A 15,944-nucleotide genomic window follows, 5' to 3' on the forward strand; every position below is an offset into this window, starting at 1 on the left:
AGGCACCCATCTACTTTCAGACCTCCTCAGGTCACTGCTCGGGGTCTCCTAACACCGTGCTGACAAAGCAATCTTGTTTAATTCACTTCATCCTTGTGTCCATGTTTGGGGAATTCAGTGCTGACAAGGCGTGATTTGATTCCAGTTCTGTTCAAGTACATTGGTATAAGGGAAAGATGCAGCAGATCAGCCTGAATATACACCACCACCACCACCACAGCATGTCATGACTTCACTTGAGCCTTCTCTTCATGCAAACACGGTCAATGCTAATCTATGCTAATAACCAGCTCACCAAAACAGCTAATCCATCATCAAGTGTCACAAACATTTTTGAATAGTGCACAAAAAGACAAGTTGATGAGATACTCACTGATGCACTCGAAACTTCCCTTCCTCTACAATGTGAAATGAGTTAATGCCTTTCCATAGGTTTTTCAAGTACTAAGTTACCAATCCTTCTTATTTCACCTGTGCATACCCTGAAAAGAGTGCAGTTGTTTGTTAGTTTTGTACATTAATGACTGACCGAACATTGAAGCTATTTCTAACTTTCTAGAGCCAAAAACTCGAATCCACTTACCCCTCTAGACAGTTCACCAAAATGAAGTGAACTTCTTCCCGAGGCCAGACAAAGCTGTTACAAAAACAAAGAGGGAGGACAAAGAGATTAATGAGAAAACAACAACAACACTCAAACAATGCCCATTAAAAGGGATTCCACTATTTATATTTTAGCTTTATCCATTTTACAAGTTGAAATGTGTATAATTTGCTAGTCATGCAGATTAATGAATGTACCATCGCCCAGTTTTCCAGCTTGCTCTGCAGCCCCTCCTTGCAGGATTTTGGTCAAGACATTATCCCCCTCAGCAGCAGGTGCCTGTCCTGCTGCCGTGCCGCCTATACCTCCAGGTTTGCTACCAATCCCAACAGGGGCGGCCTTGGAGCCTGAAAACAATCAACACAGCCCACATGTATCGTCGTTCCTCCGTGGTCATGGTACAGGTTATGGAAAATGGTGAAATCGAGACTTTACCAATGCCAGTTAAAGGAGGTGTAGCTATTTTGGTAGGCTGAGGTGCTGTCGGAACTCCTGCCGATGGTTTCATTCCTGTAGCTGCTGCTGCTGCTGGTGGAGCATCCATTTTTGCCTGCAGACAAAAGTTGACAATTGTCACAAGGTGACAATAACTGAAGTTGTTTGTCATCATAATTATCACACAATTATCAAATATTACACTGAACAGGATTTTCAAATGTTGCAACATTTAAATGAAAGAAGAAACTAGGCTCATGTTTACTGACCGCTGTGGTAGCCATCTGTCCAGCTGCAGACCCGACTCCTGGCTGGCGTCCCTGAGGCTGGGTTTGGCCAGGTTTGGGCTGCTGTTGTGCAGCTCCAGCTCCTGTAGTGGTTGAGGTTGGCTGGCTGCTCTGAAGGGTCTGGCCCTGTTGCGGTGGTTGTTGTTGTTGCTGCTGCTGTTGTTGGTGCTGCTGCTGTTGTGTGCTCTGCTGCTGTGCTTGTTGGGTACCATTAAGGGGTTCAGAGCCTGGATGTCTCCCAGATTGGCTCTGACCACCTGGCCGCTGCTGACCACCCTGAAGGGCCTGCTGCTGTTGCTGAGGCTGCTGCTGTTGCTGAGGCTGCTGCTGTTGCTGTGGCGGCTGCTGTTGCTGTTGCTGTGGTTTCATTCCTGCCGCAGACGGATCCTGTCTCTTGGAGGTTGTGCGATCTCCTTGGGGTCTCTGGCTCCTTCCTCCAGTACCATGATGATGACCAGAGGATGTATCACGAGAGAAGTCTCCTGAGTTCCGTGGGCTTCCCTGGGCCGAGCGGGAATCTGGACCAGTTCTTCTATGTGCAGATGAGGAGCCTCTGCCGTCAGCGCGAACAGATGGGTCTTTGGAGTGTGCCCTGGAAGATCGGGAGGACCTAGGATCCTCTGAGGAGTGACGAGAAGAGGCGTGTCTGCCAGAGGTGCCACCATGGTGACGGTGGTCCCGTGCCGGTGTCGAGGATGAGTGGCGTTGTTGATTGTATTCATCTTGGTGACCGTATTCCTCTGGAGGTTCGTCATAATCATTGTAGGTGTGTTTACTACGCCTACCTGTGGATGAATGACCTCCACTTCCATGATGTCGTGAGCGATCACCACAGCCCTCCCGTGGCTTCTCAAACCAGTCGGTTTCCTCTTGGCCAAGGTGATAGGCTTTTTTAAAAAATCAAAACAAACATTATAAGTCAAGTGTTTCACCTGTTTGGAGGAGAGGTATGTAGATCGAAGCCATGCAAAATAATTGAGAAAACATGCTCTTCATGCTGGAGCCATGCACATGCACAGGAATCCATCATCAACAAAAAACTTCAAAAAAACAAAAACAAGCATTACCTGACTCTCCAAAAACACATGTATGCAAAACATAAAGGTAAAACAGGCATATTTGGCTTCATTTATAAAATGAAACAGTCCATACAAAAGCAAAAAAAATGGTGCTCTTCTCAAACACTTGGCATGCAGTCTCTTTTCAGCACACTGAAAAGGTCGGAGGAACAGCTTCATTCAGTAAATATTTAGAACCAGTTACCTTCACTGTCAGAAACAGCACACTGCATGTCATCTACAAGATAAGGGTCATCTGGTTTATAGACGTGACTCCTCGGCAGGTCCTTCTTGAAGTGGTCCTGCACATCTGGCAGTGAGTGGCTGGATCCATACTGATGCGCTTCTGTTACACCAGCGGTTCTTTCCATACCTACAGGCATTCCAACTGGACTGATTGGGCTCTCCTCTTCTGAATTTTGGCTGCGCATTGGAGGCCTTCCACTACGATTGCTTCTCTGAGATCGCTCCATTGCATCTCTTTCATAGGATTTACTCCTGTGGCCTGTGGCATCTCTTGAGGAAATCTTGTCCATACCATACCCAGTAGACCTGGACCTTCCAGAGCTATACATGCGGTCCTCTTCTTCAAGACCCTCCCGACTGGTGCCATAATATTTCTGCTGGTCGTATGCATTTTTCTTCATGCCGTAAGTATCTTCCGGAAGCTTCTTGGATCGGGACACCACTGTACAGCTGCCTCCTGTTGATGTTGTCATTGTATAAGAGGCAAGGTCCGACTCCACATCCCGCGCTTCCTCAATAGGGGAGAATTTAGAAATCTTCTGTTCCATTCCTTGCTTCCTGTGCTTACTACGTTTAGAGGAGACTACAGCAGGGGCAAGATTCTTGGATGTGGGTTTGTGACTACTGGAGGTGCTCCGTGATGTGTGTTTATAATCATCATAGTAATAGGAAGAACCTCCACTCACTGTGGTGCTGGCCCGGCTGTCTACTGCACTTTGGTAACCTGCTGGGCCTGTAGGTCTGCCATAAGAATCTACAGGCTCATCTTCAGGCCTACCATAGGAACCACCACGAGCAGGGCCGTTCTCAGTGCGATACCGTCCTACAGGATGACCTAAAGCATCAGTGGGTTGGTTAGTGTTGTCTTTTGTCAACTCACTGATGTCATCAATCATCACATAGTTTCTAGGAATGTTCTGCTCCAGGTTTGAGGTGTAGAGACCATCTGCAGCATAAGCAGAGGTAGGACTTTCTACAGGGTGAGTCAGGCCAGGCTCGGGGGGGCGGTATTGTCCATATGCATTGCTGTAAACTGCATTGCCAAAGTTGGTATCTGGAGCGGATGTTGCTACTGACACTGCTGGGTTGCTAATGACCTCATAATTGGTGGGGAGTTTTTGCTCGAGGTCAGCTAGAGACGTTTGCCTTGGTCTTTGATGGACTGAAAGGATCTCTGCCTGGGGCGGGTAGGGGGGGACAGGTTGGTAAGAGCTGTGGTTGGGGTAGGGAAGACTCTGGCCTGGCATGGGCTGACCAGGCGGAAGAAAGCCCGGCTGACTATGCTGCTGCATGCCCAGGTCTGTCTGGTACGAGGACTGGGGATACATGCGGGAGGGATATGTGCCCTGGTTCTGGTAGCCAGGGCCTGGTGGGGGATGGGGCTGGAAAGTCCCTGGCTGGGGAGCTGAAGATGGAGGGTAAGGAGGAGGCTGGAATCCTATCTGTTGGTAAGCAGCGGTTGGCTGCTGTGTTGATGGTTGACTTTGAGGGTATGAATAAGACATATAAGATGAGGTTGAGGGATACTGAGAGGCCACATTGAAGTCATTGGTAAACTGACTCAGTGGTGCCGTGCTGGGCCTTGTCAATAGACCATTAGCATCAAAGGTTCCTGTTGCAGCTGCCATCCTGAGATTATTGAGCTCACTGTCTGACATGTAGTCACGAGCATCACCCATACATCTCAGATAAGCCAACTCTCTTCTCTCCCTCTCCTTCACCATGGTCTCCTTACGTTGGGTGATGCCTAGTTCCAAGTAGCGCAGCTTGGCATCAATCTCTTTCTCTTCTTCCTCCAGTTCAGCCTGCTGCTTACGGAGCTTTGACGACTCTTGTTCCACAGCTTTCAGTTCACTCAGCAGGCCAGCCTTGGTGACACCTTGGTTGGGTCTGGGTAGGACCCTCTGTGGCATGCCAGGAGAGCTGTACATTTGTGCTGGAGTAACAATGGGGTGCGGTGATTCCTCTGGAGGGGGGCTGGGGAGAGTCCTCTTTATTTTCCTCATCAGAGAGTTCTGCTGCTGCTGCAGGGAGGCCATCTGGTAAGAGAGCCAGATATACATCAGCAAACACTGAGCTATAAACAGAATGTGTTTATGCAAATTAGACTCATTACAGTATAGTGGGCTCTCACACAGGGTTGGGAAATTTAGTCATGCCTACATATAAGTGAAGAGCTATGCAGCCTGATATGCAAATTTGACCCATGTACCTACTTTATGTATGTCAAATAACAGTTTGAATATATATTGATTTTATATTGCTGATAAAATGTTATTCCAGTTAAGTCAACAATACTAGGTGGCCAAGTGTTTGCAGAAATCAACCTAAAGCACCTCTATTACTAATTATTAATCATTCTGCAAGGGGAACCAGTTCGGCATTCAATTAAACCATGCCCGTTGTTATGCTAAACAAATAGTATTCATAATGTTGTAACTACAACTGATAAATACTAGAAAATATATCTCTAACCAGTGTCTGTAACATTTTCTAAATGTAGAATCCATTAATACCATGAGAAGAATTAATTGAAAGAAAATACTGAACAAATACATGTATTTTATCAGCAGTACCAGCATTAAATGTACATTTAGTACATTAATTTCATTCAAATATATTTTCAGACACTAATTTTCCCTTCACTCCTTGGATTAAGGCATGCATATAACAGCATTACAAATAATAAATAGGTCTATAATAGTCTGCTACTGACAAATTAAAATACTTACAAAATAGTAATAATGTTGGGTCAATCCACAGTGATTTTTTTAAGCATCCAGAAGAGACCATGTGAGAAACACTAATACTAAGATAAAAGGTATAAATGTGTAAAAATCTTCTGTTTGCAGAATCATTTGGGTGCAAAGCAATTAATTTATTTTGACCAGCTGCTAACAGTCAGGAAGATAGCAAAGCACCATAAGGATTGCTCCACATTGTGTCTCCCTCTAGCAACTCTTAAGGGTGTGCCAGTGCCAGATATAGAGGATATTACATAAAGCTAGAGAGAGAGAGAGAGAGAGAGAGAGGCAATGGGGGTATGGGTGATAGAAATGGATGGATAAGGCAGGAGATAAAAGAAATAAGGACAATGAGAAAATATTTTCTGGCATGACCAGCTGCTATCTCCAAATATATCATTTATATTCCAACAAACAAAAATAAATATTGCATACAAATAAACACAATTGAGCCTCAAAAACTTTTTTTGTGGTCACTTTGTTTCTAAACATAAATATATTCCACTAAAAGACACATTTTGAAATATATTTTTCAATATTTACTCTACTATACTTTTCGAAAAGATTCACACAAGTGGTATGTTACGGATAATGAAAAAGTGCAGTTTCATACCTGACTGTTGGAGAGAGCTTGCTGATGATATGGTGAGAACCTGTTCTTGGCAGGGTCCTCTGATGTGGGGCTGAGAGGCTTTGGATCCGACATGGAACGCTGCACACTTTTTATGGGTCTTGGTAGAGACTGGTGGCGTTGGGGTGATTCAGCAGTGAAGGCCTTCTGCTGGGGTGTAACGTGGGCTTTGTTGAGTTTCTCCTGGGAGGCAAATGTTGTCTCCAGCATACGATGAGGAGACAACGGGGATACAGGGGAGTATAGCACCTGGGGAGACTTGGGGGGCTGGCGAGATTCACTTTGTTGTTGCTGGTAGCCAATTTCTAGGGGATCTGGCTTCCTCCTCTCAAACTTAGCAACACCTTGGAGTCTAGGAGAGGGTGGATCTGATGTATTTGCACCTACTAAATGCAGACTTGTGGAATATGGACTGATAGTGGTAGGGACACTCAGTTGAGGGGCAACTACACCCTGAGAATGAGACTCTGGCTCTGTCTGGCAGGCCAGACTCTCTCCTTTATGGGTCCTCTCAGGAGCAGCTATATAATGTAATAGGTCAACCTTGGAGGTCTCTGCCATGGTTATGTGGATTGCAGGTGAAACCCTGCCAAGCTGGTCAGGCTCCGTCTGGCATGATGAATCATTTGTGGTCTGAATAGCTATACTTGAAGAAGCTACTTTAGATGACCCCTCTGATTTAGTCTCCCCAGTGGATTCAGAGTGCTTGGATACGCGTGATCGCCTTCGCCTCACTGGTTGCTGATCCCATTCTCCCTGGTCCTCCTCATCAGTCTGCACACTGCAGTCTGCAATACGCCGTGTTCTCCTTCGCCTGTTCATAAATCTGTCCTCGCCATCTTCATCATCTGTTTGCACACAGCTGTCGGTAATCCTTTTCACAGAGTCGTCCTCTGAGCCATCCCTCAGCCGAGGCATGGAATTCTGTTTTTTCATCATTTTGGAATCTGCTTGTTTGTCACTAGTCCTCAAAGACATTTCAGAGGCAGAACTCTGAATAGGTCGAGCAGTCACCATTGCTTGAACTACCTTTCCATCCTGCCAAAATTGAACACTCTGGCCATCTTGTTGAATTACTCTACCGCTCTGGTCACAGATAATGAACCCTTGAGGTGCCCCTCCAACAACTACCCCTTGTATAGCACTCTGGGCGGTTGTAGCTGCGGCTGCGACAACTGCAGAGGCTGCGGCTGCCTCTGCAGCAGCAACAGCTGCTGCTGCCTCCACCGCTGCTGTCTTTTGCCTTTTCTGCTCCTCCAGTTGCTGCTGGAGTTGGTGCTGAAGAGACTGGATTTGTTCAAGCTGCATTCTTTGCTGGGCCAGTTGTTCTCTTTGCATAATGAGCTGCGTCTCCCGCTCTGCTTGCTGTTGCTGTAGGACCTGCTGTTTGATTGACTGTAGTTCGTGAATCTCACGCTGAACAAGTAATTGCTCTTTTTCTCTGTGTCGCTGGAGCTCCATACGGTCTCTTTCAAGCTCCTCTTGTAGCCGCAGCTGCCTAAATTTCTCCAGTTCAACCCTCTCTCGCTCTAGCTGCAGCATATGCTCTTGTTGTTGACTTAATCTCTCATCTTCCTTAACCTTCTGTCCATCCATGGGAGGAGAGAGGGTGGAAGTCTGTGCCAGGGCAGTGACTTGGGAGGTCCCTTGTGGCTGGCCCTGTGGCAGGCCTAATGGTTGAGGTTGACTGATGGACTGAACTTGAGTTTGGGTTTGAGTCAAAGATAAAGGTTCAGTTTGAGCAGGTAACTGCTGTGGCTGCATTTGAGACTGCACTTGTTGGTCAGTTGGTGGTTGGTTTTGTGCTTGAGAAAGAGACATAACACATTGAGCACGGTCTGTCTGCTGATCTGCTGTGGTTTGCATTCCAGGTGGTGGTAGTTTTTGGGCACTTAAGTGTGCTGCAGGTTGGGCTGGTGGAATGGTTGTTTGGGGAGCAACTGATGTTAAAGGCTTTCCAAGATACATTGGACTTTCCTGGTGTGAGCTACTTGGAGCAGTCTCACTCCCTGATGGTGAAACTGAAGTAGAATACTGGCTTGGAGGAGGGTAGGAATATTGTCCCTGTGTGGACAGTGGCATCCTTGGAGTTACTTGAGGCAACCTGGTTAGACTAGCCAGTGGTACAGCTGTTACACCAGTAGGGTATGGTCTGTAAATTCCTCTAGGCATAGGGCGCATTACAGGGGCAGGCTGGGTGGTAATTGGCAAAGTCGATGCTATAGGAGTGTTTATTGTGGAATATATCATGCCATCACCTCCTCTGATAGCAGCAGGGTACATGGCCCGTATAGTTGCTTGTCTGGCATTTATTAGGTTAGTTAGGGTTTGGCCATTTGCTGTTGGTCTTCCATCTGGGCCATACAGTAGATTTGCTCTTATTGATGCTAAGCTTTGCTGGAGATTAAGCCTACCTAAAGGTGCATTCCTTCCAGCCCCATATGGTACCAGTTCCTGGTTATTTCCATAGCGGTTCCCGAAGTGGTCCACTGTGTTTAGCGCTGCACACATGCGACTGATCTCTCTGGCAGTGGTTGCACTGTACTGTGCCAGATTGGGGTCATGTGATCCTGTTTGGTCATGTGAAGTAAAGGCATAGTCAGAATTTATATTTGACATTGAGCCATATCGCCGAAGGGGTAATGAGGGGCCAGAAAGATCTCCTTGGTGACGCAAGTCTGTGTAAGATCCATACTGTGCTCCCACACCAAGATATCCACCATCGTAAGCCTGACTCATGCTACTAAGATCTACTGCGAGACCTCCCTGGGCATTGCTTGGGTAGTGACCAGCATCAGTCATGGAGGGGAGATTATTATCAGACATTGAGGGTTGTATCCTTCCAAAGGGGACTATGGGTGGCTGATAAGGTTTATTTTCCTCTTTCACTTCTTGTGTGACTTGAGGTGGGTGTTGTTTTTGTTGGCTGGCGTTGTAGATTGGTGGATGGGGCGGATGGGATGATTGAGGCGTTTCAGTGTTAGGGTTTTTATCCGAGGATACTGTAGCAGGCTTCTGGCTGAATGACCCAGAACAGGAGCCTGCAAAGGGCAATTTGTAAACAACATCACAACACGCAACCTGGTTTTCTGGTTTGATCTGTCCTGTGAGATCCAAGATTTGTGGAGAGGGGGGAGGTTCCTCTTGCTTTACCAGCTGAGTCACTGTGCTCCCGTGTGATGTGTTACTCTCATCAAGTTGCACCATCATAACATGAGGTTTACCTGATGACAGGTTCATTACTGTAGGCTTGTTTTTTAACTCTAATGCAATTCCTCCATATATTTCATTGGGAACATTAGAAACAGGTGCCCCAGACAGAGATGGAGGAGCCATTGGGGAAACTCTAGGTATGGCACTAGCAGTCACTGTAGACACGGTAGTGTTTGGCTGGCTCACTACAAGGTCTTTTTTCATGAGCAGTGGCTGGACCTGATTAGCTAAATTGTAACGAGCAAAAGATGATTGCTGATGGTGTTGCTGGAGCTGCTGCTCAAGGAGTTGTTGCTGTTGCAGGAGCTTCTGCTGCTGTAACTGCAATTGTTGCTGTTGTATACCTAGGTTCTCCAGACAGGCATCAATTTTGGGAATAGATGGGTCACTGATCTGTGGTTTACTCTGTGTTAAACAAACAGCCGATCCAACCCCCTGCCCCAGATCCACACGGTTTAGCAAAGGATCTCCATACACTACTGGCTGCTTGGATGAGGACATATATGTTGATCCTGCAACTGTGACACTAACTGTGGTTGGTGTAGATACAGATATGTGAGGTTGCTCTTGGGCATTGAGGTTCATAATAAGAGGTTGCACTGCTGTGTGGCGACCAGATGGCTGCTCTGTTCCTATGGAGTACCTTCGTGTGTCAGAGGCAATAGATGTTAGGTCCATCCCCTGATCTGTCATTATGATTGGGGCAGGCCTCATTGGGGCTCTCAAATCCACAACATTACTGCTTAGATTTATTTGGCCCTGATTCATAACATTTGGAACATTTGAGATTTTACAGAGAGATATATTTTCCATTGATCCACGACTATGTGTAGTTGTGGCCACTGTGCCAATACCACCAGTTACATTTTCATAATGTTGAACCATGTGTGAAGCATGTTTAGAAGAATGTTGTGATGTTGGGGAACTTGTAGATGGTGGCTGGGAGCTATATAATGTTTTACAACTAACCTGTGTTGGTGATGACAAAGGGGAGGTGGAAGAATTAACAGTCAGTGGCTTAGCAGGACTAGTTTTTTCAGAGCCAAGTGTTATTACCATCACTGGTGACTCTTGAGAGGATTGCTGTCGCGCAAGACGTGGTGACATTGCTCTTTGCGGTACCTGACCTCCATGGGATGCCGCAGCTGATGTGGAACCACTGGGTAAGGATGGAAGCTGCCTACCACTACCACCAGGTGGTCGTACAGGTGGCATATGTGTAGGGCTTTGTGCTGGGGAAGTGGTGGGAGAAACTGGCGGGCTAGGACCTTTGAAAAGGGAAAAGACCTTGGAGGTTAGAGAAGATGCTCCAGGTTCAGGTGTTGCCTGTGCTGGCCTCTGAGTGCTTGCTCTGCTGCTGGCAGACGCAGTGCTACCAGCCTGTCTAGTTGTGGCAGTCTGATTGACTTGGGGTTTTGATGTGGCAACTCCAACCACACCTTCAATTTTGGCACTCTGTGTCATCATCCTATTCTGTGTTTCCTTTGATAGATGCTGTGCTGCATGCATTCCTGGGATTCTTGGATCACATCCTGTTGTGGAGAAAGACAAAGGTGCAGAAACCTGTGTTGGGCTTGAGCCAGGTGTGAGGGCAGTTCCAGTGTCAAGATGATGTTTACTGTCAGGCTGAGAAGCGCCTTTCGGCTGATTTACTGTATGTCCTTGCCTCTGCATAAGCTGTGCTTTCTTCATCATCTCCTCATAGACCTCCTCTGCACTTTTTAGTGTTTTATCAGATGGCGACACCGCTGTTGTCTTTTCTGTAGGTGAGTAGAGCGATGTGAAGGTTGGAAGGTTAAATTCATTCCCTGATTTGTAAAGCTTTCCACCAATCATTTCAAAGCCCTCTGCCTCAGAGTCCACAGAAGGTGAGTATTCTGAACATGATGATCTGTGAAGCTCCTCCATCTCTGCAGCCTGTCTTAGCTCTTCTGTTGGAGATGCATCCTCAATAGGTGAGAGATTACTGGGAGGAGTTTTGGATCTTTCCCTGCGTCTCTGTGCCCGTAGTTCCTCTTTATCCCTTTTGGTTTTTCGAGCAGTACTTCGTATCCTCTGCTGCTCCAGATCTCTCATCTGTTCTTGTTCTCTCAGCAATTCTTCCTCTTCTCTGAGCTCATCCTCCTCAGATGAGTCTTCTATAGTGGGCAGCAGTGGCCCATGGGAACGATGTCGAGCCTTTCTTTGTTGCTTTGCCTCTTCTAGTCTGGCCCTGCGGCTAGGGCTGCTGTCACTGTCATCTTCCATGGATGATACTGACGTGGGGGAAGTTCCAGAAGTGTAGCTGGGAGTGGTAGCAGGCATAGTGGATGAATATTCTCCTTTGGACCGCTCCTCTGGAGAACCAGTCAGACTTTCCATCTCTAGCTCTGGCTCTCTTAGGTCATGATCAGTACTAAGCTCTATTTCTCGATTATAGCTGTTGGTATTATTCAGCTCAATGGTCTTAAAGCGTCTAAGGCCTCCAGCCATCACAACATCTTCCTCTTCAGTTGCTTTATATGTAGCGTCTGATACCTTGGTGTCATCCTCAAAACTATTGGAATGGTGAGAGAGTCGCCGTCTCTCTTTGTTTGCATCCCCACTCGTTTTATGTCCCTTTTTAGTTTTCTGGTTTCCATATTCCTCCAGCTCTTCCTCATCGGCACTCATTTCCATAATTTGTTTTCTCATGAAGTCTTCGTCAGCGAAATCTTTGTGCGACTTCTTTTGTCTTATTGGCAAAGGTGAGAGGCCGCTTTCACTGCTGTCCTCCACATAATCATGGCGAAGCTTACAGCTGAGGTCGTCTTCTGATTCATCCCTTGCTGCATCATCATCTGGACTGTATTCCCGGTCTTGCCCAACTGACAGCGAATGTGGCCTGTGCTTATGGTCTGAGGCAGTTTTTGACTCCAACAGAGGCCTCATTGAGCTCTCCAGCTTGGTGATTTCTGAAGGAATGGAAGCACCTCTTTCACTCAGCTTGATTCCTTCCTCTCGGATCTGGCCTGTAATTTCCCCTAGAGAACCTGAGATCCCATCCGAAGAGTATCCAGTGTCACTTAGACTCTGTGTACTTGATTTATTGGAATCCTAAAGAAAGATAGAGAAAGGAAAAAATAGGTCAGACATTTAAAAAGGCATATTTTCGTGTCATGGTAAGGTCTTTCACAAGCCTTTACTGTAAAACTTGTGTTTGACTATTTCATCAGTCATAAGCATTGACATTTTTATGACCATTCATAGACAATAACAAGTAAAAATGTATGTACTGAAACTATTATGGATGAAATAGTCACTTGAATTAAGACATTATATATTATAGACATTGTAATAAACAAAAACATGAAAACAAATTGGATACATTAACACTTTAGGTTAAAAATCAACCCAAATATATTGTGTTTTAGTTCAAGAAACAAAGCAAATGTAATTTGTTTTAATTCAACTTTGAGATTATTTAAAAGTGTGCAATTTTCAGCAGGATAAATAGTCTGAATCCTGATTTGAGTATTATTTTATTCATTTTTTTTGTTTGTATATATATATATATAATTACATTTTGGATTTATTTTTTTAAACATTAAAGCTTATATTGATTTGGGTTGAGTTTACCTTTTAATGCTTTGTACACACACATGAATAAATACACTGACAAACAGAGTGAATAGAACAGACAGCTGAAGATACAAACAAACAGACACACAAATCTACAAATCTACAGACAAATGTCATTTGGTCACATGCTTGATCGCCATTTTGGACGCATTCTCCATTGCATTCTTCGAACCGCTGAAGAATAACGAACATGCTTAGAATGCTTTAAAATATCATCACAAAGTGTCACATTAACGAAAGCTTGCATTTGATACAAATAAACAAAACAATGCTGAGAAATGGGGGAATGTGTAGAGACGATGGTGATGATGATGGTGATGATGATGGTGATGATGGTGGTGGTAATCACAGGGATGAGGATTGTGTCAACAATGATATAATGTGAAAATTACCCTGAAAATCACTTTAAATATGGCACTTGAAGAATTATTACTATAGTAGTAATAAGTTCACACTGAGTGACTTCTACTTACTACATTTAGAAATGCAGAGGATGAACGGGGGAGAAAAACACGATTTGGAATGAGCGAACTGATGATTTTATATATATATATATATAAATATATAAAAAATAATGAACATACATATTGGGTGAATTCCAATTCCTCGCTTAACCCTCAATCTCAAAAATGTGCTCCCTCTAGTGCAAGTTCTGTCCCGATTCTCAGACAAATTAAGTTGAGGGTCAAGTTTAAGGGCTGTATCACCCTCAATATTGAGATTTTCCAAGACCACCCTTGGGAGCAAGGGCTACCCAGAATGCATTGCGTATTTCCACATAACAAAGATAGCACCGAAAGCAGTGAAACTAGTACGCTACAAGTATTTTCTTTATTAATACGGATAAAAAAAATATGAAAACCATTGTATTATCTTCGTTTAGGCCCATATTATGGATTACTGACGTCATTGTTGCGTAACGTTTATTTTTTCGATCTTTTGTCAATAGTCGGCCAGTGCGGACAATTGATCGTTTGCTATGGTTTACTTTTCAATAAGCCGTGGTGTGTGGTAACTGTCAGCTGAATATGTCTGTGGATCGTAATAAATAATCCTGACGTAAATGTGTTCTTCTTCTTCTTCTTTTTTGGAGTTGACAGACTGGACGCAGCTTTGGCGTTATTCTGCCCCCTACAGTCTGAAGACGTATCTGCATTTAAGGGGTGTCCCATTTCTAAGTGACAAAATAACCCTCAACACTTGGTTTTGAGGGCAAGTTAAGATTAAGGGTTAAGATTGAGGGTTATTATTCAGGGTTAAGATAGGAATTGGAATTGGCCCTTACCCCCACAAATGTACTGAAGAGTTATCAAGAGTAAAAAACTAAATAATATAATTAAAAGATTCAGATGTTTTACATAATATTAAAATGACAATAGCTATAATGATGAGGGTGATGATGATGATGATGATTGGTTCCAAAAGTGGTTCCAATTTTTCCAATGAAGCGAAAAAATAAATAAAAAGGCGAATCAAGAGTAACAGGTGAAGGCGAGAAGTTGCAGGTAGCTCACTTCATGGTGTCTTGACTTCTTTGCATCGTCAACTATCTTCATGTCCTTGGGCGAAGTTGCCGGCTCTGACAATACCTTCTTCTGTGAGGCCTTGATGTCTTCCTTTTGAGCTTTTGATGCAACTTTAGTCTTCTCCTGGGTCTGTGGCTGTTTGCGGGCCTGGTTGTTACCTGTGGGTTTAGACTGAATAGGCGCAGTTTTTGTAGGGGTGGAGGACGCCTTGGCATGGTTGGGTGCAGCTTTACCAGCGGTGGATGAAGCCCTGGCACCAGAAGGATGTGAAGGACCCTTAGCCTGAACTGAGGGCTGAGTAGACCCCTTCCCTTTAGCCTGGCCTGGGCCCTTCACTTGGTTAGCAGTGGATCCTTTACTTTGAGTATGTGACTGATTAGGACCCTTCATTTGAGGACCCTTATTCTGAGCTGTGGTTTGAGTTGGACCCTTAGTTTGGGAAGTTGACAGATTTGAGCTTTTGTGTTGAGGAGCAGGTTGGGTAGAACCTTTATTTTGATGGGAAGCTTGGATAAGCCCCTTGGTTTGAGGGGCAGGCCCTGCCTGTTTCACAGAAGAGAGGGGGCCACTTACTTGGGGACCCGCTGGTTTCTGCTGTTGTTGCGGACTCGCAGGACTAGGCCCTGAAAGTTGATTGGGCCCTTTCTGCTGAGTTGGTTGTAGATTGGCTGCTGCAGGTGATCGCGGGGATCCAGTGGGCTGTGCGGCAGGAGGTGGAATATCTCCCAGGCTTCCTGACAGAGCCCTCTGCGTCTGGCAATTCAAGCAGAGCCATTCCTTTCTCTGAAAACAAACACAAATAGAACAGCAATCAGCATACCTGCAATTAAGTAATAGTATTCATATAATCAGCAAAATGGGAAATACAGAACTCAAAAACTACTGGTGCCAATAGGCAGCAATATGATGTAGTTAACAAAGTATTCTTGACTTTGGTGTTCACTGTGTTATTACTTATATGCTCTATTATTTTTGATAGATATGAGTGTAAAACGGTCTGTTATCTAAATAAATTAAAACAGAGAGCTGTTGCTTTATAAATGGTCGTGGAGTGTCAAGGACTCCGTCTGAACAACTGAATATTTGATGGCCTGTCCAAACAAGGCCTTTGATCTCTTCCTCAAGACTTAATCATTTGACAACATTAAGCTCTGTGAAAGAGGGCACACAAAGAAAGAGTGGTGTGTGAATACCAATGAACACATCTGTTATAAAGTCAGACGAGCGCAGCTGCCATTAGACCTTTTATGGAGCCTATAGCAAACCTTTACTCCCCAAAATGCAATCCCTTACAATCGTTGTCACTGAGCTACAAGTATGAATACAGAGATGCTGATGCTAATTAAACCTTGCATACAATCCATCAAAGGCAGGACGTTCACATAAGCAAATTCGATATCAGGTCAGTGCAGAAGATCGATGACTCTGATCAATGAGAAGAAACCGTTATAGTGTTTTAGGGGTAAAAAGCAACCCTCCATTTCTCTGATAACCATCCGTGCCTTGGGCCTGAAGGGGGATCGTACTTGTGTCACACTCTCGTACAACAAAACAAAACAAATAACCTCATAAAGACTTTTATTGCTGATTTACCGTCTGC

At 44.9% G+C, this 15,944-nt stretch overlaps 1 protein-coding gene across 1 annotated transcript in view; it reads right to left on the minus strand.

Annotated features, from left to right (window-relative positions):
• Positions 1-596: 596 nt before the first annotated feature.
• bsnb (bassoon (presynaptic cytomatrix protein) b) overlaps positions 597-15,944 on the minus strand; it is a gene marked incomplete at both ends in the record, with an annotated part of 80,892 nt that continues 65,544 nt past the window's right edge. The window contains 7 exons of the mRNA XM_083892864.1: positions 597-637; positions 802-951; positions 1,040-1,154; positions 1,309-2,213; positions 2,590-4,669; positions 5,988-12,293; positions 14,333-15,127. Coding sequence (XP_083748990.1) covers positions 597-637; positions 802-951; positions 1,040-1,154; positions 1,309-2,213; positions 2,590-4,669; positions 5,988-12,293; positions 14,333-15,127 — 10,392 coding nt within the window. The remainder of the gene's footprint in view (positions 638-801; positions 952-1,039; positions 1,155-1,308; positions 2,214-2,589; positions 4,670-5,987; positions 12,294-14,332; positions 15,128-15,944) is intronic.

This window comes from Microchirus variegatus, assembly GCF_963457635.1.
Source record: "Microchirus variegatus genome assembly, chromosome: 7".
Classification (NCBI taxonomy): Eukaryota; Metazoa; Chordata; class Actinopteri; order Pleuronectiformes; family Soleidae; genus Microchirus; species Microchirus variegatus.